The sequence below is a fragment of the Myotis myotis genome, unplaced genomic scaffold, assembly GCF_014108235.1.
Source record: "Myotis myotis isolate mMyoMyo1 unplaced genomic scaffold, mMyoMyo1.p scaffold_m19_p_1, whole genome shotgun sequence".
Classification (NCBI taxonomy): domain Eukaryota; kingdom Metazoa; phylum Chordata; class Mammalia; order Chiroptera; family Vespertilionidae; genus Myotis; species Myotis myotis.
This window is the reverse complement of record NW_023416313.1, coordinates 185,105,929-185,130,757: the sequence shown is the minus strand read 5'-3', so window position 1 is coordinate 185,130,757 and position 24,829 is coordinate 185,105,929. Positions and strand designations below refer to the sequence as shown.

The following is a 24,829-nucleotide window of genomic DNA, read 5'->3' as shown; positions in this document are numbered from 1 at the left end:
ATTTCATTTCAGCTCTTTGCAACAAGATAGAAACAAACTAAATGTCCTAAAATAGGAGATTGGTTAAATAAATCATGAGGCACCCACACAGTCATTACCTTACAGATTAGCAGTTAATAGAATAGATTGTGGCCACAAAATCTCTGGATTTGAATCCCTGTTCTGCTTTTTAACTGCTTATGCCTTTGGACCACGTAACCTCCCTTGCCTTAATTCTATAACTGTAAAAAAAATTGAGTAATAATAGAACTCACCTTTGCTGAGTTGTTTTAAAGATAAGTTAATATGTGTAAAACATTGCCAGCAGTGCCTACCACTTAGCAAATTTTATCAGTGTCAGATAGCTATTAAAAAGGTTATTGTCATATATTTAGTCAGATGCAAAAATATTTATAGTATATTAAGTGAAAAGGGGGGATTTTAAGCGAGCAATGGGCATATGACATGATCTCAGTTTTGTTGATTTACATTATTTAGAGACATGCATATCTGCCTATAAATGTAGACAAGATTTCACAGGATAAATATAAAAAGTTCATCATCAAGGCTGTGTGACTCTGGAGATATTGATAGTTTTATTTATTTTTTCTTCTAAGTCCTTTTATTTTCTGACTTTTCTGAAATGAGCATGTTCTGCTTTTGAAATAAGGGGTAAAAAGTTATTTCTTAAAACAAATAAAAAGTCTTTCTCCTACCAGCTGTTTTGTTCTCCCTGGAAATTTGAGGGGAATGAATAAGAAGTCATTTTTGCTTTAGCATTTAACACTTGAGTCTCCAAAAGAGCACAGGAAAAGCATTTACATATGAAAAATAGCCCAGTGATTTTTCACTTTATCACCTACATTTCGAAGAGCATGTTTTTGCCTCATCATGTGTTTGTTTACCAAGAAAGCCTTGGGGACCCCTAACTAACACAGACCGTGGGTCAGAATACCCGTGGAAAGGCGTGCTCTGACGGAGCCTTGGGCAGGGTGGCATTGACTTTGCAGCCTATACGCCTCCCGCTTTATTAAAGTTTCATGCCTTCAATCACAATTCCTGCATGAATTCTTTTACAGCTGCCAGCACGCTAAGCAAAAGCCATAGAGACACGGCAAATCCATTTTCTCCTCAGAAACTGTGGACATTGGGTGAGGCCACAGTTTTATTTGCTGTGCCCTTACTTATAGAACTGAGGATCTCTACCTTGGGCACTTAAATAAATACTATAGAGAACTGGGCACTTACAGATCTCAAATCTGTTTTTCTTCTTCTCACGGTTGCCTGGTGGTATCAGACCAAGCAGAACGCCAGGGCTCCTGGAAGAACGCGGTGGACCATGAGGCGTGGACGTGAAGGCAGCCAGAGGGGGTCGTGGAGGAAACAGCTTTCTAGAAAGGGACGCAGAGCCTGCTGGTTGGGCCCTACAATTCTCCAGAGAAAAGGCAGCATTTGCACAAAGGAGATCTAACCTGTAGTCCATCTGCAGGATGTGAAATCCAATATTTACCCAAAGCCTTAGCCCAAGGAAGGCATATTTTTGATCCTTGGCTGTAAATACATAGTAACTGCCTAACAACACACAGACCGTGGGTCAGAATATCCATGGAAAGGCATGCTCTCTGACGGAGCCTTGGGCGGGGTGGCGTTGACCTTGCAGCCTGTATGCCTCCCGCTTTATTAAAGTTTCATGCCTTCAATCACATGAATTCTTTTACAGCTGCCAGCACGCTGAGCAAAAGCCATAGAGACACGGCAAATCCATTTTCTCCTGAGAAACTGTGAACATTGGGTGAGGCCACAGTTTTACAAGGTCTTTGCTGTGCCGTGAGGCGAAAAGTGGCTCCTGGGTCTCCTTGCTGAAAAACCTTGCGTGGTGACCCGCATTCCCAGGTTAAGAATTTCCTGTCTCAGGCAGAGAAACATCTTCCGTTTGATGGATTTAAAGCTGTTCAAAGTATCTCTGGAATTCAAACTGTGGCCCGAACTGGCCATGTCCTGCTAGGGAAGCAGATGCTTGGCATTTTCCTCTGAGGGTAGAGAGCTACATTCTGTTGGTTGTTAGAATATTCTAGTCTTCCGCTTCATTAGAGAGCCGATGGGAGAGGGCTTTGACATGGGTATGACCGAGCTCAAAATAGTGGTCATTTCAGGGCAGGGATGGTTCCTTGAGGGAAGAGATTGTGTTGACTTTCTTTATCATTGTTTTCCTAGCATGAAGCACTGTGCCTGGCCCATGGTGAAACCCTATGAAGAGGGATTAATTAATAAATTGTGAAAGGAAAAATTATCCTTGTTATCTGTATTAGTCAGTATTATGGCATAACAACTGCCAGAATCTCAGTGGCTTTTAAGACAAAGGTTTGTTTCTTGTTCATGGGAGTTTCCTAGGCAGTAGTCGAAGTTCTGTTCTGCTTGCCTTCCTTCTGAGGCCCACAGCCGCTGTGTGGGGCATGCCCAGTGCTGTACGGGCCTGGCTCCCACCAGCTCACAGCTCAAGAGTTGATCACAGCACAAGAGTGTGCATCTCTTCCCAACTCCATGTTCAGTGATATCATTGGGGTAGCCTAAAATCGCTTTTGCATTTACACCATGGAAATGGGCAAACACTTTAAATCAGAATTTGTGTTGTTTTTTGAGAACCAGTTTCTCAACACACTACCAGCTTCATGTGACAAAGAAGAAGAGCAAAGGAGCTGGCAGAAAATCACGATGTCTCTTCAGACCAAAGCAAATCACACGGCCACGGATGACAACGGGGCAGGGACACCATTTACGGGAGGCCCTGCAAGTCATGTGGCAAAAATGGGGAGGGAACAATCTACCCCACTGTCTGAATGACCAAACCCCAAAGTGGGACAGGTGGAATGTCAGAGTCTTTTAATGATATAGATGTATATTTTAACATACTTTTTATTATAAAAATAATACTACTTATGAAATAAACGCTTATAATATGCCAGGTGTTGTATAGAAAAACTTCCTATCCAAGATTTCATGTAATCCTCACCACATCCTATGATGTAGGTACTGTTATTAACCCATATTGCAGATGAGGAAACTAAGCCGAGAAAGTAGTGTTGTAGGTTGGATTCCTTGGACACAGACTCAGAGTTGCGTAGGAATGTTTAGCTGCTGAGTGTTCCCAGTAGATCCACCTGTGAGGAAGTGAGAAGTGAGAAGTAGAGGGAGAAGCAGTGGCCTCAGCCAGTCCTGCAGGGAGTCCTGGGACTGAGATGGCCTGTCAGTTTGTTCTCAAATGGAGTCAAGGGGGTCCCAGAAGCCAATCATGGTCCACCCCAGAAGGAAGCACCTTGAGCAATGCAGTTGCCTGTTGGCAGGAGCAGCTTCTAGTGGAATCTATCAACAGTGATACCCCAGCAGCTGGAATAAAGGAGGTATTGGCCTTTAAAGGGGGATCTGGGCAGAGCACCACAGTATCCACTACAATTAGGTGCTATGTCCATGATCACATCGCTAGCAAAAGGCTAGAGTTTAAATTAAGTCCATCTGACCTTAGATCTGTCCTCTTAATCCCAGTGCTAATTTGGCCCCATTGTCCTATCTATTTCAATTGCTACAATCTGATGAAATAATGGCATTTCTGGTACACGTTTATGGTTTAAAGAGTGACTGGAACAGAATGTTTGGGTTTAATGTGTTACTAAACAGGCAGTAAATGGCATTTGTCATAAGCTTTGGGTGTGAATGTTTGTGTGCATGTGCTCACAGGTCTAGCACTGAGATGAGAAAGGGGTAGGAAAGCGGATGTAACTGTTAGATTAAAGGTCCATAGTGTCTTCCTTCTTTCTGTCTTCCACACAACTTATAGGGTCAGGTTCACGATAAAAGGGGTGAGATTTGTTTCATGTGTGGGATGTGCCAGCTCAGGCAGGGGAACGCGGACCTGCGGGGGACATGCTTCCCCACTTATCCTTAAAGTTAGCCTGGGCCTTTGAAGGGCCAGCTCTTTGGGGTTGTCCCAGCTCTCCTTCGGTCAGAGCTGGGGTTGGCCACCGTCAAAGGTAACAAAGCCGACACCAGGTAAAGTGGTAAGGACAGATTTTAAACAGTAATATACTATCACAATAGGGAAAAGAGTCCAGCCTTAACTGATCTCAACTTTAATTTGTACAGACGTGACTGGGCATTTTAAGGGGAGAGTGAAAGAGGAGGGAGGGGGTGATGGGAACTCAGTAACTGAGTCAGATAAGGGAAAAATTACAGAAAGTGGGAAGGAGGGATTGGCTCATGTGATACCCACCTGGGTTTGCTAACTAGTGTTTATTGGGGTTAGGCTTCTACTCTCCCACAGAGCCTGGGAGACGGGGGGACTGTCTTTAGGTGATGCCTGGAACAAACAGTACTTTTTTCTGGCAGCCTTTCTCAGACAGATGCTCTAAGGGGGGATAGTGTCATCCTAGGGATGTGGCCCTGAGCAGTTAGAAACTGTGTTAGTGTTTTGTTCAAGTCTTTCTAGGCGAAAATTGAGGCCTAGTTGACAAGCACAGCTCCGAGAAGCTTGGCTAGAGTTTAGCCACAGAGAGAATCTGTGTCACAGCCAATGAGAAATAAGCAGTTAGTGGGCCAAATCCCTATCCATCAGACCCCTCTGATACCAGTCTTATCCAAAGCCAGGAGTCTACTCTACTGATGGGAGATTTCATACACACGCATTCACATTCTCTCTTACATCCTTACACACTGTACACTCATACTCACACACATATACACATACAATCACATACAGTTTCATACACTCTTACACACATAGAGCCTCACCCACACTCAGATGTTCTCACATACACACACACACACACACACACACACACACATCCCTGGGCTTTGTGTATCAGTTCCCAGGCTCAGCTACTGGGCCTGCAGATTGCAGCCTGTTCACAGCCCTAGCCCTGCTGCTGGGCTGAAAGATAGGGTGGCACCTCCCGGCAGACCAGCCTCTGAGGCTGCCTCCCCATGTAACTGCAGTGAGCTGGGACTGGGGTAGATCCGGGAGCTTCCACCACCAGGGAATCCAGAGGAGAGACCCCCCTCCCCCTCGGGGGGCAGGAGGGGCGCAGGCAGGAAGAAGAGGAGCGTTAGCTAGAAGGAAAGCAGGCCCTTGGGTGGCTCTGTTTGAAGGTTCCTCGGCTTAAGGGTTCACTGGGTGAATTCTCATGTGTTTACCTCATTCCATGCTCAGCCTGGTTTCTGCCAAGGTCTCAGGTCGGTAGGTGAGAAAGCCAGGACTGGACCCCGGTCCAAAGCTGCTTGCCCTCTCCCATGAGACCCCTCTCTTTGACAGGGATCCTTTTCAAATTCACCAAAAAAACTTTAAGTAGGAAAAAAAAAATTGAACATTTCACAGGTTAATTAGCCATGCTATGGTTTCCATACTGTCTGATTGTTAAGCATAAAAAAACCCCTTATCAGCTCATCATCTTTGGTTTTACAAGCTCTTACCATGGGCTGTTCTGGTTCCTTCCTGCATGGGTGAAGGAAGAGTTCTCTGCTTTGGGAGGGTGGGGCAAAGAGCATGACTTTGGGGTCAGACGAGGGTTTGTGTTTCGGTTCTTCCACATGTGAGTGGTCAAACCTGAGCCCAGCTGTACCCCTCTGAGCCTCTGCCAATGGCAGGGTGGTGACCGGGATTACATTGGGCTCGTAGTAAAGGCACCTGTCAGAGTTCCTGGCTTAAAGTAAATGGCCAATATATTATAACTATTAGAATTTCTTGCTTTTACTTTTTAATTATATAATGTCAGTACGTAGTGAGACTCAAACGTCAGTATTTCAAGAAAAATTGTTATTCCCCTGGGTAGGGGGTGGGGGTGGGGGGCGACTTCCTTCAGATCACATTGCCTGGATTGTCGCTTTGCTCCTGCGTTTTGTGTTGGCCTCGGTCCCTGGGAAGGAGGTGGATGGGGCTGCAGTCCTGAGCAGCATGCACTGTGACAGAGCCTCCCTGGGGAGGCAGCAAGGGTGCTGTAACTTCAGACCCCAGGCAGCCAGGAAGCTTCCTTTGCCCCAATTTGTCTCCATCCAATAGTCGTAGTAAATTGGGGGGTGGGGGTGGGAGGTTGACACATGAATAATGCTCATGGCAGGGAAAGGAAGGAAGACCCTGTCTTCTGTGTGTGCTTGCTTAGCAGCTGGGCTGGGCGAGGCTGGGTGGATGCACAGGCAAGTAAGGAGCTAGTCAGGATGCATGGAATTTCCTTACCCACTAGCTGAGCCTAAATCATAACAGGCTTTGAGATACCCTCCCTGTGCACTCCCAGGCTGAGCCCCCGCTCCTGTAACGTTCTGTCCTTTGGGAGGCCAGGGGAGCCAGTCCGGGCAGAGACTGGACAGGAAATCAGGAGAGGAGGGAAGGGGGAGGCAGAGTCCTTTGTTTCTCTCCTCAGGCTCCGGACAACTTGCATCCTTTGGGGAGATCTTGGCTATTCAGAGCATGCGCTGAGCGCTTGACTGGAAATTTCAGTGCTTCTTTGGCTACATCATTTTCCACTCTCATTCACTTTCTGATCATGACACTTTTTCAGTAAATTTGAAAACAACTATCCAAGCAATCAGGATGCCATCGCCAAGGCATCATAAACAGCTTCTAATGGCGCGCACCCGTAACGAAAACACACACTAAATATTTGCATCTCGAGTGTGTGGGTATAAATTTACAGGGCTACTCTGTGGCCTTGAATACAGAACGTCTCCGTTGGCACAGAGCAGGTATTTAATTGCTTCTGGGAAACAAAATCCATCAATAATAAAGTTATTCTATATCAGATGGAATTTATAAATGTGATCAAAAGACTATCCTGTAAAAAAGAACACACACATTAAATCCTTACAATGAGAAGAGCGTTTTCCAGTGATAAACAGTTTCCGGTGTTTTTCATTGTCAATTTCTGCAAGTTAGCAAAGCTTCAGAGGGAGGTTTCTAGATCTTTATCTTATAATGCAGTTGTTTCTCAAATTCCAGAACACTCATTTGCCAGGTAGAGGGGATCCTTAGGACTTAACGTAGACACCAAGAGGGGAAATCTGCAAATAGATTTGGCAGTTCATTTATTGCTTTGCCAGATAAAATCCTGAGAGTGGGGGAGGCCAGCATTCTTTGTCAACTACAGAATAATTTTACAGCAGCACTTGGTCAACAATTCTTTAGGGGGAGGGGGAGGTTTGACCTACTTTATACAAACAATTAATTGCAAAGCTGGAATACAAGAAATTAGGTAGCTCCGGTTCTCTGTAACTGAATGAATTTGGCTTCTGTACTCCAACCTCCAAATGTTACTGAGGTGAAGGTTACAATCAAAAGGCGGAGGAAACTGGGGTGGCACAGCCAGCTTTTGCTCATTCAGAAAAAGAAGGGCTATGAGCTCGCTCCAAAGAACAGTGAAAAATGCCTCCTTTGGAATATGTCTCTCATCTTATTGATTGCTCTTCTGAATGAGATCCTCTTCTCTCTTCATCCCTTGGGCTCTTGGAAAAAGTTCTTGAGGAGAAAACTTTACCCCAAATTATAGTGCCGTTGGGACCTAGTAATAAAGAATTGAGTAGCCCTTTCAGCAAGTTGAAAGGGTTAAAGAGAATAAAACGGGGCAGAGAAAGACTTTTGTGCTTAGCAGATATCTTGCAGAAAGCTTGCAGCCTTGAGCACAACATAGCTCAGATAACCAGAAGACACCTGGCATGGGAGGAACCAAGGACACACCAGACCCTTATGTCAGCAGAGCGGCTCACAGCCAGCAAGGATTAATAAAAACCTATCTCTCCCTGCTCTCTTCGCTGATGCCTTTCTCAGTGTCAGCCCACCTGCGCCCAGGTGGTCGGAATAAAATCTTTTTTGATACATTATGGCCTCGTGTCATAGGCGCGCAACCCCGGCCCACTCCAGACCTTTCACAAGTGTAGTCTCATTTTATGCTTTTTCTTATTCTGTTATGTTGTTGGTCTGGCCTCCCAGAGTCTGAGTACATAAATCAAAGCACAAGTGATAAAGTACATTCTTCTACAGGAATCTCTCCTTCAAATGTCCCCAGCCAGTCAGCAGGCATTTGTGAGCAGGAAGGAAGAAGGTAAAAAAGAGTTGATAACAGTCAATGTTTATTAAGCATGCACCATGCACCAGCGTGGCCTTAGGGATTGTATATCACACAATGCCCACAACCTCCAAGAGTAACAGTATTCTTTTCATTTTATGGATAAGGTAAAACTATGGGTAAAAGTTTGAACAGCCAGTAACTGGCAGCATTTATTAATGCAGAATAATTCCCTTAACCACTACCCTTCACTAGCAGGAACTTTCACATTAGTGAATACCCTCACAATAATCCAACTGCAAAGTATCATTATCATTATTATTATTATTCTCATTTTGCCCATTGGAATAATTCAGCCACAAGTTAACTTTCTCAGGGTCACCCTTAGTAAGGGACAGCCAGAATTTAAACCCTTCCAAAGGCTTTCTTTGTTCTTTCTACTACTCTACATTGCTTCCACCAAGCACTTGGCATGCATATTCTCAAAGAGATTTAGTGCCCAACTTTGTATTTAATAAGTCAAATATCAGTGCAAAACATACATGGGACCTAGAAATACAATTTTAAGATTCTGTCTCTTTCCTGAGAGGAAAAAGTGGATGGGGCATTGTGTTGGCAAGGAGGAGAGCGGGCTTTCGTTTTCAAAGAAGACATGTGGGAAAGGGAGTCTGTCTCTGTAGTTTACAGGAGGGATGGAAGGACATGCCCAGGCTGCCAGGTGATGGAATTTTGTATCAGGCGCAATGGTGATGGTTGCAAGTGATGGGAAACTCCAGTGCAGGGACTTAACCTGGAGTTAGTTTAACAAGAAGCCTAGTGGTAGGAGACCTCAAGCGTTGGTTCAGCTGTTCACAGATGCCATAAAGAGCTCAGGCTCTTTCTCCTCCTACCCCTGCTCCCTTATCAGGTTGGCCCTTTCCTCTTGAGAATCACACGAAATTTGTCATAAAGTCAGGAACAAAAGGGAAGAAGAGTGCATCTGCGACACTGGGACCATGTTTGCAGAAATGCAGAGGCTTCCTCAGACTCTACCTCCCCAGATGACTCCCACTTAGGTCTCATCCATCATGGGTGTGTCCATGGCCACCCCAGCAGACAGGAGGCTGGGAAAGCAAGTGCTTCCCTGGACATGTGCCCCCAGCAGAACTGCTTCCCTATATGGATGGGGTGGGGTGGGATATCCCAGACAGCAGGCCTTGGTTTAGGAGGCTAGTGTGGAGAGGAGTTAGGCAACAGGGCTGTACTTGGGAGAAGGAGGATGTTAATGAGGAAGAATGTCCTTGTGCCTTTGTAGTTATCTTTCCATTTACATGGCCTCAGAGCATCACACTGGGATGCTTCCTTCCTTCCCTCGTCCTGTTCTTGACTCTCTTCACTCTGTCTGCCCTGACCCCACAGCAACAGGCCTTTGGGCTAAATAATGTTGATAATTATCAGATCATCTGACCCTGCTTTTTTTTTAATTCTTGCAAATAATAGGCATTGAATAAATTATTGCTGAATTAATACTTAATGAGATGAGGAAATTCCAGGCAAATATCAGTGGGCCAGGGCCTTTGACTATGTGGCCAGAAGGTCTCACTTCTTCAGAAGAGAAGCTACTTGGAGCCAATGGAAGGCATCTGGAGGCCCCTGATATCAGAATCCACATGTACCAATGTCGGCTAAGTGGCCTGACTCAGACAAGAGCAATCTGAGGGGGCCAAGGACTCTTGGGCCTCGGGTCAACACTGCCCTGTTTGATCTTGTTGCTGCGTCATGTGGTTATAGCTCCATGTCTTCCTTCTTTGTCTTGCAGAGCCAGCTGTCCCAGGCGCTGAACGGGCTGTCGGACAGGGCCAAAGAAGCCAAGGAGTTCCTGGTGCAGCTCCGCAACATGGTCCAGCAGATCCAGGTACCTGAGGCAGCAGCACCTGAGACAGGCAGCAAACCCCATAGGACAAGATGGAACTATGTGATGAGGGAGATTGTTTCTTCTCTGCTATTTCTATGTGTTGTGGGGGAAATCCTATTTCTTTTCTTCTGCTCTGTCTCTTCCATTACATCCAAACACACATACAGACCAGCTTCTGACATGTTCCTTCTTGAGGTGTTACGTTTGCCAGTAGCCAGAAAGAACCTGGTTTTCCAAGGAGTTCCCGTCTTCCACACAGAAGTCCTAATTCTCCACTGCTGTGGATTTAGAAAGAGGTCTACTTCTTTGTGAATGTAAAGTCATTGTTGTTGAGTTTTTTAAACTCTGTAGGTTCCCAAAGCACCTTGCAATGATTATATCTTATCTAATGGTAACAAACAAATCGCACTTACTCTTTTTTTTCTTCCTTCCTTCTTCCCTTCCTTTTATACTCTTTCCTTCTTTTCTACCCCAGAGTGATGCTTCTCCTCTACTTAGATACTTAAATATTTTTCAACCACGATCTCCTGGTGACTATACTTTCAGATTGCTTTATCTGGACACAATGACCAACAGATCAGCCAGCATCTGGAAGCTGGTGAATTCTTCCCTAGAGCTAAAGGAGAGAAGCCATAAATTGCATGACATGCTAAAATAATGACTTTCTGCACTGTTTACCAGAGAAGTAACCTGAGCTCTTCCCTCCATTAAATTGTCTTTCTGAACTAATAATTAACCCTGTCAAGGCGGAAATGGTTTTTTTTAATGTAAGTCAGCCTTCTTTCTAAATGATCTCACACTGATTTCTTTGCCTATTTTTGGCATATATGCCCATGTTAAAATTTCTAATTCCTTAACAACCTAACAGTTGTACACGTCCTTCTATTTCTTAAGCAATAGAGCCTCTTCTTTGCTTTTTCTGGCATAAAATATGCAGCCCCAGGCTCGCCTCTGATTCCCACCTCTTCCTCAGACAAAGCTTTCCCTCTGGTCCAAATCAGAGCCTATGAGGAGAAAGCTCCCCTCTCCCTCTGAATATTGCCCTGCGTGGACAGAGAACGCTCTTACCTGATGTTTTCCGGGGCTTCTCTGAGAACTCAAAGCAAGTGCCATGCAAACCAAAACTTAACATTGCTTATAATTTAGTGAAAAAGTCGCTTAAAATGAATGTGTAATGAATTTAAAAATATAGATCCAGCATTCAATTTAAGCACCATGGGGAAGCTATCATTCATTTAGAATGTGGTCACCTTCCCCCACAAGCTGTTGGTTCATGTCTGACTTTAACAACTTACCCATTTATGTTCACTTGGCTTTCCTTAATGAAAGGAGCACTTTAATCCATGATTATTTTTACAAACTTCCGGTGTCATCTAACTATGGTTTAATATTGAAGACCATTGCCATTCTCTTTCTTATTTCTTTCCCTGAATTCAGTGACTCTTTCATCTCTTGTGCCTTAACAGTACCCACCCCCTCAGGCAACCAGCCTTTCTGAATGTCACCTTCCACCAAACACAGCTGAACATATGCCAGCCTTCAAAAGGATTCATGTGCAACTCTGCAAACAAACCTTGATTTGTTTATTTAATACAATTCAGACTTTGGAGATGATTCCCTTTTGCTAAAAATAAGTTGATCAAGTGATAGTCTTCCTTTTTGATCTAAATTTAGAGCAAAACACAACCACTATAGAATGAAATTTATACAGTTACTTTTGAGATGGCAAACGTGCATTGTGGATAGAGCTCTCCTTCCTTCCCTTCAGTGGGGATCTCTACCCCACAGTGGACGGCCGAGTTCTGTTTTCTCCGGCGGCTTCTGGCTGAGAGGTGTGCTCTCTCACACAGGAGAACAGTGTGGAGTTTGAGGCCTGCCTGGTGGCCCAGTGTGATGCCCTCATCGACGCCCTCAACAGGAGGAAAGCCCAGCTGCTTGCACGCGTCAACAAGGAGCATGAGCACAAGCTGAAGGTGAGTGCTGGGCCATGGGGGGACCAGAAAGTCACAGAGCTGGGCTCCGAGGGCTGTGACAACAGGCTAGATGGGGAAGCAGGATGCCCACAGCCTTGGGTGGTCAGTGGCCTGGCTGGCAAGGGGTGGGCATAGCTCTTTATTCACCACTCGCTTCTTCATTTCACTCATCTGGGTCAGAAATTGCTTTGGGTACAGGTATAATAAAATAAATAAATATCCCTGCCCTCATGGGGCTTATATTTACCAGGAAGGATAAATAATAAGCAAGATAAGTAAGGAAGATCCAGTATATTAGTGAAAAGTGCTAAGAAAACAGTAAGGAAACAGGGCTGGGGAATACTGGGGATGGTGGTTGAAATTTTAGGCAGCGTGATCAGAGTGGCCATGCAGAGACGTAAAGTGCGTTTGAATCGGGAAATGGAGTCAGTACTTCCCAGAAAGCAAACAAGACTTGTCTTAACTTTGAAGTGAATCATGCATTTGGACAGCTGTGCACACTTGTCATCACAAGGTAGAATCAATCAGTTACAAGTCTGGGTCCCTATTGTCAGAAGGACTGTCCTGGAGCAGGTGATACCCCTTCACGGCCCCATTGGAGCAGGACAGCAGCAGCTGAGAGCAGGCTGGGTAGATGGGAAGAGCCCAGCTGAGGGGAGCTCAGAAGGAGGAAGTCACCACAGGTCCACATACATGGCCAGCAAGCCTGTGGGTGGCAACCAGCGGATGGTGGGTGTGCAGTGTGCAGTGTTAGCCTGGAGTTGGGGGAGGGGAGAAATGAGGTGTGACCATAAATAAGCTCTCTGTTGGGGTTGGGAGGTCGGCATCAGGGAGCTTCCATAGTGGGCAGCGGTGACTGGGCACAACCGCGGGGGAGCTGAGAGCTGGTGACCATTGCAGTTAGTATCAGGTATCCATGCAAGTTTGGGATAAGCTCTAGTCCCTAGAAGATAAGAGAACTGCCCTACGTCTAACAGACGGATCCAATAGGAGACCCAAGGAAAAGTTTGAAAATGAAGAAATAAGAGAACACAACTGACAAGATTTTAGACTACAGCTTGGTGGCAGGGAAGCTTCAAGCCAGGCCAGTACCCAGTTCGTGGTTATGAGAAACAAGGCAGGGAACCAGGTGCTAACAGGGGCATGGAGGCCTGGGCAAGCCTGCAGCAAGACTGCCATGCTGAGCCCTGAACAGCAGTCACCAGTCCTTCCTATGCGCCCCACCCCCACACCAGGACCTGGAGCTCAAACTCACAGGGAGCTGGGCAGCACCATAAAGAGCACCATTTCCCCTGGAAGATGCCCGCTTCTCCCCAGAGGTGAAGAAAACCCCCACTCCAGCCGCCTCCTCTAAGGCACCCTCCTCCAATGCCCACCTGTTGCTCCTCAAAACACATGACGAGCCACATACCTGCTTCTTCCTTCCCCAAAGCCAGGGCCATCATGGGGCTGGAATATAACCCTTTCTCCCCTGCCTCTGTGACTTGCCCAGCTGTCACTGAAGGGGCCTGTGGAATGGAGGCGGACAGAAGGCTGAGCTGTGACCCAGGGGCCCAGCCCAGAAAAGCCTGACGAGAGCTATGCCCATGATGAAGGCGGCCAGTGAGACCTCCTCTGGCGCTGGGTCAGAACCATGTCTTTGAGCGTTCCTGGTGAGACGGCGAAAGCACAATTTGATCAAGGAGAGGCATGGCAGAGTCCTTGATAGAGAAAACTGCACATCCTGAAGTTGAATCTGAGCCAGGAGTGCGGAAAGGAAAGTGTCCCAGGCTGGGGATTATAACACTCCTTCCAGAGAGACCAATACTGGTTCCTGGTGCTGAGTCTAACTGGAAGACCCTCCCAGGTTCATCTTACAACCAACTCGCCCCGCCTGGTGGAGCCTGTGCCCTAGAGCTGAAGGTAATCAGGAGGCCCTGGGCTTGCAAAGGAGGCACCTGGGTGGTGCTTAATTCGCAAAGTGTGGAATAATGGCTAGTTTTACCCACATGGCTATCTCTAGCTCATCAGTTCCCAGACTCCAATCTCCTAAAGTCTGGGATCAAGTTATTTGCGTTTGAATTCCCTGAAGGACCACTGGGCTGTGTCTCATGGCAACATACTTGTAGTGATTCCTAATACGTGGGGAAGAAAGTGGGAGCAGTATTAAAACTACTGTTTTTTACCCAAAAAAATTCCCTGAAAGTTTTATCAGGTGGAGATCAATCTTATCGATTTAGCTGCAACAACCTGGGAAATATTTCTACTCCATAAACATTTTCCTCCTAGATAGTCGCATTAGGTCTGAGTGAAACATTCTTCAAGAGTCGCCATTTTTTTAAAAACTGAATTAAAATCCAGACATGCTCTGAAATGTGATTCTATAGCTGCCCAGGGAGCAACACAAGAATGAGCATTCTTGGCAACCAAGCCCCAGCTTTCCGAATAGCAATCGCTCACACTCGGGGACACCTGCTCTGAGGCAGCAATGTGCAAACCGTGCTGCAGGGATCAACTCCTCAATTCCTCCCAACACCTCCACAAGGTCATTCTTACTCTTATCCCCATTCTAGAGGTGAGAAGCCATGGCACCATGATATTAGGAACTGGTCCATGGATCCAGGATTCCAGGGCTGGTAACCTGGCTTCAGAGCCCAGAATCTGTAGAAGCACATTGTTATTTTAGATCACTCTATGTGATTGATTCAAAAGGTATCTTGAGTTCTGCTATAGCAACCAGAGTTCTGGCTTTCTGAAGCTGCTAAAATGAAGGGCTAGAGTGGCGATCGGTTAATAATGGCAGAGCAGCGACAGAATCAGAACACGTGGATCAGTCCTCATGACTACCCAGATGGAGCAAGGCCGGGGTGCAGTGTGCTAACCACCGTCTGCACAATGCACAGAGAAGGCCTGTCCCCGTCCCCACCATCTCATCAGTCCGCCAGCACCTAATGCACACCTGCTAGGAGCTGAGTGCTGGGGGGAGGGAGGGAGCAGGGGAGGAGAGAAGAGGGGGCTCAGGATGAGACGTGCCCTTACAGAGCTTACATTTCAGGGGATGAGATAAATCACACCCACAGAGGACTTCAACACAGGTAGAGAGTGAGCTTTCAGAGGGGAGGTGGCCAGAGCATGGAAGTTAGGAGGAGGGTACAATTACTTGCAGCTGAAAGGGTCACAGAGGGAATCACGGGAGAGCTGGCCCTGGCGTTGCCCAAACTTTGGGAGGTGTGTGCTCGTGGCAGCTTACGTTCTCGCCTGTGGGATTCGGCAGAGTGTGGAGGGAGGCAGACGGTGGTTAGCACACTGCACCCCGGCCTTGCTCCATCCGGGTAGTCATGAGGACTGATCCACGTGTTCTGATTCTGTCGCTGCTCTGCCATTATTAACCGATCGCCACTCTAGCCCTTCATTTTAGCAGCTTCAGAAAGCCAGAACTCTGGTTGCTATAGCAGAACTCAAGATACCTTTTGAATCAATCACATAGAGTGATCTAAAATAAAAACACAGTTGTCTTTAGGAAATGAGCCGTACAGCTGGGGTTTTCCCTAAATAATGGGCCAACGGTTTTAGTATCTAGCCATAACATTGTAATGTTTTCTCAATGGAAATGTCTTTTCTAAAATATTGTAGACACTTTCCTGGCATTATAAAACTGAACACAGCGAACAGTTTGTGATAAATTATATGGATGGTGACTATCGTGGCAACTTCAAGTTTCCTATTTGGGACGATGTTAAGGGCAGGAATCTGGATGGAAGAGGAAATCAGCGATTAAGAAAGCATCACTTATTTATATCAAAAGGTGGCAGAGGGGCATGAAGCTCCCCAGGCCCCTCCTTAGTGCTGCCTCTGCAGATGGTACTGTATGAAAACGCGTTACAGGCTGTGCTGTGGACGCAGATGGAGACCACACAGGAGCAGTATTAACGCATCACTGGGGCTCTGCCCCACAGAGTACACTAAAGCTCTTGGGGGCTGCTGAGCAGAGGGGCCTGCCCTCATTTCACTCTGCCCAGGGCAGAGTTCCCTGCCCCAGATCCCAAAGGGCTATGGAAACCGGAGACAGGTGGCTGGGTGTCCCCCACGACAGCAAAGCTGTTCTGTCTTCTGTCTGGAGTGATTTGTTTCTCTGCTGTTTCAGCTGATTGTATCTGTCACTGCTTCTAAAAACAGCCAGCAGTGCCGACACCGTGACTGCCGATGCCAGCCTCCCTGTCTCCCTTGCTGCTGTTCTCCTCCTGCCTTTTCCCTTTCTTGTCACTTCTGTTGCTACTCAGATTTGTGAGAAAGGACTGGCCTTTTAGGGACATCACTTGCCAAGCACAGTTCTTTCTGTCTTTGTTGGCTAACCCATCCCTCACAGTCTGGCAGGGATCATCTTATGGTCTTCCGCTTCCTTTGGCCAAGTTCTCTGGGGAAGCTTTTTGCTGACAAAGAGGAGAGTTGTGTGTGTGTGTGTGTGTGTGTGTGTGTGTGTGTGTGTTCTGGCAACTTTCTCTTCCTGAGCAATCCAAAAGGCTGGGGGTGCTGGAAAGCGAGCGTGTATAAAGACAGCCTTTACAGTCTGCTCAGGCCCTCTCTGAGAGCGCTGATGGCTTGAGCACATTGAGCAGTTCTGCTTCAGAGGCAAGACGGAGCTGAGTGGTGAAGAGCCCAGTCAGTCTCTGTGTCAGAGTGAATGGGGTTTGAGGACACCCTTTATCATTTACTGGGTCTCTAACTGTGGGCAAGTGTTAAGTCTCCATTTCTTTTACCTGTAAAATAAGGCTGAAGTAGTCATCACTTCATCTGACATTGAAAAACGCTGAACACAGTACCCAAAAAATATTTGCTGTTATTATTGATGTTATTAAGGAGAGAGAATGACTGAAAATCTGGTTTCCCTCAGCACACTGAAGAAGGGCTCCTAGAGGCTTACTCTTCATAAACCATCTATATATAAAAGCCTAAGCGACGGTTACAACCGGTCGACTGAATGACCAGTTGACCAGTCGCTATGACACATACTGATCACCAGGGGGCAGACACTCAACGCAGGAGCTGCCCCCTGGTGGGCAGTGTGCTCCCACAGCCAACCTCCTGCAGCCTGCCCCGATCAGCCACAATCACCGGACAGGCCAAAAAAACCCACTGATGCATGAGTTTGTGCACCGGGCCTCTAGTAGTTTATAGTGTAGAATTAGCCTATGCATCGGTGTCACTGTTCTGAACCTCAGACATTCTTTAGTGGCCTGAGTTTATAATTGATCATCCTATAAAATAGTTCACAAAGTTGGGTGAACTATTTTTAAAAACTTTTTTTAAAAAAGGCTTTGAGACATATGCAGATGTGGCCATATTTTAGGAAAACTATTTGAAATGTAAATCACAGTTGATACTATTTTGTGATTTGAAAAAAGCACTGGGAGCCAAATATCTATTTTCAGGATGTGGTGAACTAAAGCAAATGTCTGAAAGCTACTGGAGAGTAGAAAAGCTTTTGAGCTTTCAAGAAATATTACCAGGTCATATTTGGAACTCCTAGGCAATATCCTCCTGACGAACAGATAGACTGGATCCCAGGTTCCTGTCCTGTCTGCATGTTTGTTAACATCCTTCCCAGGTCTGCCCTCGCTGAGCAAGGCCCTGAGTATTGTCCTCTCTGTGAGATCCTCACAGGGAATTTGTAACAAGTTACAGTAAGTTGTCTCATTAATGAGATCTATGCTTTTCTCAGGAACTTTACAAATGCTATTTTTCATTTGCTAAACCCAAAGGAATATCAGATAATTATTGTTATTTATGTAATGTTCAGAATTTGAAATAATTATCTTAAGTGTATTTTTCCCTTTATTGAATAAGATATTACAAATGTGTCCTTATCCCCCCAATATCCCCTCTCTATCTCCAATATTTTTTAATGAATTCCTATGTTGAATAGTGTGTGATAGGTGTCTTAATTACCTTTCAACTCCAAGACCCTCTGGAAAAAGAAAGTTATGGTTATTCAAAAATATTCGGGAAAGTATATTCTTTAATTTCCATATGTGGTTGGTAAAACATACTAACAAAATTACTCAGTGAGAATGTCGAGTATATTGACAAAGCTAACTGTTTTATGTAGCTTTTCATATTTATAGAAGGTCTCCATATCCCAATTGTAATTATCTATAGAATGCTTGATTTTGAATCTTAATGTACTGTTGGATTTTGTGAGAATCATTATTATTATTGTCGTCATTATCTTTGTTATTATTTACTATGTATTGCCTGTTATGGTCCCATTATGTTTGTTAAAAACTACTTATATGGCCATATCACTGAGTACAAATTTACACTAGGGATATTATTGGCTTGTCATACTGCTTACTTCAGCTATTTTACCATTGATTCATAATAGGAGAGAGAGAGAGAGAGAGAGAAAGAGAGAGAGATTGGGGAGGGAGGGAAGGAAGAAAGAAGAATATCTGCTCAAGTTCACAAAGAATTTTAAAATAATTATATAGCATTTGACTGGCTACAGCTATTACTAGAAAGAAAAGGCAACAAATTTAAGCCAATAATCAGCTCAATCCCAATAAAACTACTACTGGCTAAGAGTTCAGTTAATCTATTAGAATGAAGACATTTGGGAAAATTAGGCACACTGTAAACAACTTCAAACCTTCAGCTGCTCTCATCAGAACTCTTTAGGGGCCCAACTCTAATAATTAAGCCACAATTATTATTGATTGCAAGCCTGTTATTATGGGCAGTTCCTTTCAGTTTCATTTGGCGAATTCTGTGGTCCTCTGCTCCCACCATGTAGGAGCAAAAGTCGCAGAAGGTCTGTTTGGTGGCATGTGACAAAATACAGATGTTCTTTCTCAAAAAAAAAAAGTTTCAGTGAATGTAATGATAATATGGGAGATAACATTCAACTCTACGAAAATAACAGGAGAATTCTTTATTGTATTCAATGAATCTAATGGCCAAGGTGCTTCACCTGTAACTCACAAATGAGTCAGTTCCAAGCATTAATTGGTTATCTTGCTTTAAGACAGTGGCTCTCAACATTGGCTGCACATTAAGAATCACCTGGGAATCTCTTTAAAATCCTGATTTCTGGGCCTCATCCTCTGGAAATTCTGTTTCTTTATTATGGGGTGAGGCCACAACATTAGTAACAAAGAAACAGAATTTCCGGAGGATGATGCCCAGAAATCAGGATTTTAAAAAGATTCCCAGGTGATTCTCATGTGCTGCCAAGGTTGAGAACCACTGCTTTAAGACATGATGGTACACATAGAAACTCCCCCATTGACCAAAATGACCTGTGAAGAATACATTCAAGCATGCATCTTTAAAGTACTTGTATCTCAAATAGAAAAAAAAAAATGGATTACCTCATAATTAGGGGAATTGGTTTTAAACTGTGATGGGATAGTATACATTATACTTTAAAAGAATTTCTTGAACCAGGAGAAATAGAATGTTAATATTTACTTAGACTAAAAATTCATTAGTGGTATCCCTCCAGATGCTATGATGAGCATGCTATGAGAAAAAGTATTTATTAAAAAGAAAAAATAAAGAGAAGTGAGATGATTTGATTTTTCCCCATCTCCCTTTCAGTTGTTTTGGAAAGTATATGTAATAATCTTCAAAGGAAAATAAATTTATAATAAATGGAAAGAGGGAACAAGGAAAAGACATCAAATAATTATTTAAACTCCTTTAGTTATTATCTGTGAAATCTGGGCTGCTGGATGTTTCTGAGGCTTTTGCAAAGTAGCATGAATATCCGCATGTGAGTGATTGCGATTCCCAGGGAAATCTTGTTCAACTCTGTGCTTCAGAAACCATCTCAGGGTTTGGGTCACTGAGCAAAGGACACACAGGATGAACAGGGGCTGTCCTGCGTTTGACACTGGGCAGAGACAACTTCCCAGAGGCAGAAACTGCCTTTCTAGGTTAAAGCTGACTCACAGCTTGGCAAATAGGACAGCCTTTAAAACTGCTTTCCAAAATGAGCTGATTCTAAGCCGGTTATTCTAAAACTTAATTCTGCAGCCATCTCTCTCTGGCTTGCTGGTCATTAGCTCATTGTTTTCCAACAAGTCCCACCTCCACCCCCCACTCCACCACCCACCTGAAGAGTCAGATTGAGAAAGGAACTGGGTTCAGATGGTGATGTCTGCTGTTTAGAAGGGACAAGCAGCGGTGGGAGAAGGTGGGCTACTGTGTTCCAGCGCGGGAGCTGCCGCCGAACCTCAAGTGGCTCAGCTCCTTCACGAACTCTCCGTGACCCCCGACTTCCAGCAGCTCAGGGTCTCCGCTTCCCAAGAGGAGAGTAAGGGGGCCTGTGGAAGATGTCCTTGGAGGTACCAAGGTAGCCAGGCTCTCATGATTTCAATCTGCAAGACTTTCTGGTGGGTCCTGTTGTTACAAGTTTCTGTAAGAGCCATTATCCAAGCTGTCCTCTGGGGTCGTTGTCCACAGCAGACATTGCCACAAAACAGTCTCATAAATTCAGTTTTGCTCCATGATGCTCTTGGATTCTGGTTTGAAGAAGCTTTCCAGAGTCCCGGTTTGCTTCTTTTCTACTCTCTGCCATTTTTGGACCATTCTGTTCTGTCATTGATCCTAGGTGGTTCGAGATCAGATCTCTCACTGCACAGTGAAATTGCGCCAGACCACGGGTCTCATGGAGTACTGCCTGGAGGTGATAAAGGAAAATGATCCTAGTGGCTTTTTGCAGGTAAGTATCAATTAGTTTCTGCTTCAGATTCTCAGTGCCCCATGAGTTTGACTCTACCAAGGCCAGATTCCGACCAGTCCTAAGTATGAAAGGTTTCTATCTTCTTGGCACCTCCTACTGTCAATATGTCCATGATTTCCCCCCAAAAGAGTGAAGTTTTTCAATTCCTTGGATGTCTCGTGATTTCTTCAGTATTAGTTGTGTTAGTGAGATGCTATGATGTCAGTTGAATTTTATTTAACTTTCAATCCCAATGATTAAGGGACCTTTCATTAAGGACCATGTAGATCACTTGCGAGTCACTTTCTGCCAAACTGGCCAAGAATGATAGAGACTAAATATAAGAAATGAAAGCGCTCTCTGCCAAAGAACAGAGCGATACATGAAGAGGATGATGCCTTAAAGTATAACAAATCCCATTCTACAGATTATCATAGGCAGCCTCTCTAAACTACTTGTAAAACTCATTTCCAAGTATGACAGGATACCCACACCTCAGGTGAGAATCAGGGTTATTGGTTCTAGTAGGAGTCATTAGTCACCAACATAGCATTATTTAATGTTGCTGGCTTTAAGCTGATCAGTCCTAAACAGCATGATCATCCATCCAGGTTTGTCTATTAGACCAATTAACAGCTGCTGATTTTTATATCACCCCCTCTGACTCACAGAAGTATCCAGATTTGCCTGCTAAATCATGGGTCACCCTCACCCTTACCGGCTCCTCACCACCTGCACAGAGTCAGGAAGGTGTGAGTCCCAAGGAAGGTTGCTGGTGACACTCGGGCAGAGTTGAGGGCAGTGTCCTGTGGCCACTGTGGTGGTGTATTTCTTAGGCTGTGGTCTTTGATGTGACTAGATTTCTGACGCCCTCATAAGGAGAGTGCACCTGACTGAGGACCAGTGGGGGAAAGGCACGCTCACTCCCAGGATGACCACAGACTTCGACTTGAGTCTGGACAACAGCCCTCTGCTGCAGTCCATTCACCAGCTCGACTTCGTGCAGATGAAAGGTGGGTGCCTGGGTCCCCCCAGTCATAGAACCAGCCGAGTGGAGACAGGTGCTTAAAGCAGGGTCAAGGCAAACAAAATGCAGCTGCCAGGTTTATAAATCACCTGAGAGGTGGGAAGGTAAACACACACGCCTGTGGTTAACGTTACAAAACCCGGAATGGCTCCTGTCTTACTGTGTAATGGACACGTACCTGGTAGCTGTGTAACCTACCTCTCAGAACAAACTCAGGGCTTGTCAGTTTGAGAATCTTAGGGATTTCAGAGGCTCAGCATCAGAGAACAGCGGGGGGTGGGTGGGGGGAGAGAGAGAGAGAGAGAGAGAGAGAGAGAGAGAGAGAGAGAGAGAATCACAGTACATAAATGTTATCTTAATGCAAAAAGTAAAAAAGTAACCCAGGCCCTGGCCAGCTTGGCTCAGTGGATAGAGCGTCAGTCTGCGGACTGAAGGGTCCCAGGTTCGATTCCGGCCAAGGGCACATGCCTGGGTTATGGGCTCGATCCCCAGTGGGGGGTGTGCAGAAGGCAGCCCATCGGTGATTCTCTCTCATCATTGGTGTTTTTATCTCTCCTTCTCCCTTCCTCTCTAAAATCAATAAAGAAATACAAAATATATTTTTTTAAAGTAACCCAGAAATATTGACAATAATCAAGAGAGTTCAGAATTGCAATGACTGCTTCCACATGGGTAGATAGTGAGCAAATGATTGGACATGGATTAGTGGGAAATTGAAGATCAGCAGCTTGCCAGTACTGGTCAGAAAAATTGGGCCTGGATGGAGAAAGAAAATAAAAATTTGAAATAAATGTTAACGTTTTTATTTATGTGATTAAAGGCTATGGCAGGATCTCTGAGATTTGGGGGTGGCTGAGGGAAAGGAAAAATGCTTAAAATTATCTTAAGGAAATTAACTCTTTCAAATCAAAATAAAAACTCAAACCAATCATGCAATGATATTTTAATGGCAGCATAAGTAATATCCATTTGAAAAATATTTCTGAGAGGATTTTTTTTTTACTTTTTATATGGAAATAATTATATATTTACAGGGAGTTGCAATAGTAAGGAGAGGCCCGGTGTACCTTTAATCCAGTTTCTATCAATGGTTACATCTTGCATAACTAGCAAATAATGTCAAAACCAGGAAGTAGACATTGGCACATTGTGTGTGTCTAGTCCTCTGCCATTTTGTCAGGTGGGTAGCCATCCGTGCAATCGAGGTGCGGAACTATTGCATCACCACAGAGAGCTCCCTCAGGCTACCCCTTTAGTCAGCCACACCCCTCCCTCCACATCCCCACCCCCGGGCAGTCCTGGGTCTGTTCTCTGCATGATTAGTCACTTTCTGATGTTTCCGTAAGAAATTGATTTGCTCTTTGCTTCTCCCAACTTAAGCATCCACATAATTAAATGGCTTAACAGACACATACTTTAAAATTTTTGTTTCCTAAGAAAAATCTACGTGCTTCCTTTAGCAGACAGACAGAACCATGTAACTCTGCAAGGTGTGGGGCCACGTGCTGATGGCCCCGTCACGCAGTGAAGTGTAGCTTCTGAATGGATCTTCACCCTCTTTTATTTCCAGTTTTCTCATTCTGTTGTTCACCATGTATTGCTATGGAACAATGCCCTCGTTCACATTGAAGCAGAGTACAGATTGCAAACAAAAATGCTTTGCCACAGTGACAAGAATGCCTAGCATTTGTAGACTGCTCACCAAATCACTCTTCTAAGTGCTTTCCATGGGTTAACTCATTTTATTCTCACCACGCCACGAGGCAGCTGAGGAAACTGAGGCACAGGAAGACTGAGTTACTTGCCTAGACTCACACAGCTAGTGAGTGCCAGGCCCCGGATTCAAAGCCAGGGAGCCTGACTCCGGAATCCACACCTGCTACTTCCCGTTTGCACTGTAAAGCTAGTGCCTTACTAAGCGGCTTCTTCCAGGAACCACTAGATTCCTCTCTGAAACTTAGAAATTTAGTTTTTTGTTGCAGCAACTCTTTCTTGCTGTTTAAATATTCTTCTTTTCCCTGGCTGATGTGGCTTCATTGGTTGAGCATTGTCCCATGCACTGAGAGGTCACCAGTTCGATTCCTGGTCAGGACACATGTCTGGATTGCCGGCTAGATCTCCAGTGGGGGTGTGCAGGAGACAGATGTTTCCCTCTCTCTTCTTCTCTCTCTAAAATTAAATAAAAACATATTTCAAAATAAATAAATATGCCCTAGCCGGTTTGGGTCAGTGGATAGAGAGTCGGCCTGCGGACTGAAGGGTCCCCCGTTCAATTCCGGACAAGGGCACATGCCCAGGTTGCAGGCTTCATCCCCAGTAGGGGGCATGTAGGGGGCAGCCAATCAATAATCCTCTCTCTCATCATTGATGTTTCTCTCTTCCTCTTCCTCTCTGAAATCAATAAAAATATATTTTAAATAAATAAATAAATAAATAAAAATAATTTTTTCTTTAACACCGATGCAGTAGCCTGTGAAATACAGCCGCCTGAGTAGTGGTTAGAGCCCCTCCATCAGCATCTCTCTGTACCCAATTCTTTCAAGGAGGTAAAATCGTTCAAAGGTTATGTCACAAGCAGCTCAAAGGAGAAAATATGTCACAAAAGGACAATGTAAGGGCTTTTGGTGGGAGAGAAAAAAATCGAGCCAACCCAGTTAGCCTTGCTGATGGGGCAGCAGAGGAGGGACAGGTGGAGGATAAGAGCCTCCAGATGCTGAAGAGCTTCCAGCAGCTGGCAGAGCCTCTCCTCCCCCGTTCACTATCACTGAGTCTTGTCCTTCTGCCCACCGTGGCAACCAGGCCACACGGTCGGATGGTAGCCATTGTGTTGGAGTGAACAGGCCCTTCATCTGGTCTGGGAGCTTCAGGTTTATGGGCTAGGCCTCACAGACCTCATTCCTAAAGCACCGTCACCCGGCTGTTCAGGCTGCACCAGAGAGAAGCATGGACCCAGCTGTGTGGACAGCCCATTATTCTGTGCATCCAGCAGAGAGGGCCGAGCACTCTAAAGGCCCAAATGCACAACACACCGCAGAAATTCACCCGGGACACAAAAGTATGCAGAACAGTCATGTATGAAGGTGATATAATAGGCCATTGCAGAGGAGGCTGGGTTATTCCCTTTTCCTTTTCTTTTTAAAACTTCATCTTAATGTAATTTACTTCTGATTGGTGTCCCTCTGCAGAGTTCATGTATATGTTTTGTTTTGTGCT

The 24,829-nt window shown here is 45.1% G+C and overlaps 1 protein-coding gene across 7 annotated transcripts in view; it reads left to right on the top strand.

The window, feature by feature from the left end:
* The window catches only part of TRIM9 (tripartite motif containing 9), a 91,171-nt gene that overhangs the window by 35,783 nt on the left and 30,559 nt on the right, over positions 1 to 24,829 (top strand). For all 7 annotated transcript variants that reach the window (XM_036306662.1, XM_036306681.1, XM_036306689.1 and 4 more), the window contains exons 2-5: positions 9,820 to 9,915; positions 11,766 to 11,888; positions 20,479 to 20,589; positions 21,449 to 21,602. In XM_036306662.1, the coding sequence (XP_036162555.1) occupies positions 9,820 to 9,915; positions 11,766 to 11,888; positions 20,479 to 20,589; positions 21,449 to 21,602 (484 nt within the window). The remainder of the gene's footprint in view (positions 1 to 9,819; positions 9,916 to 11,765; positions 11,889 to 20,478; positions 20,590 to 21,448; positions 21,603 to 24,829) is intronic.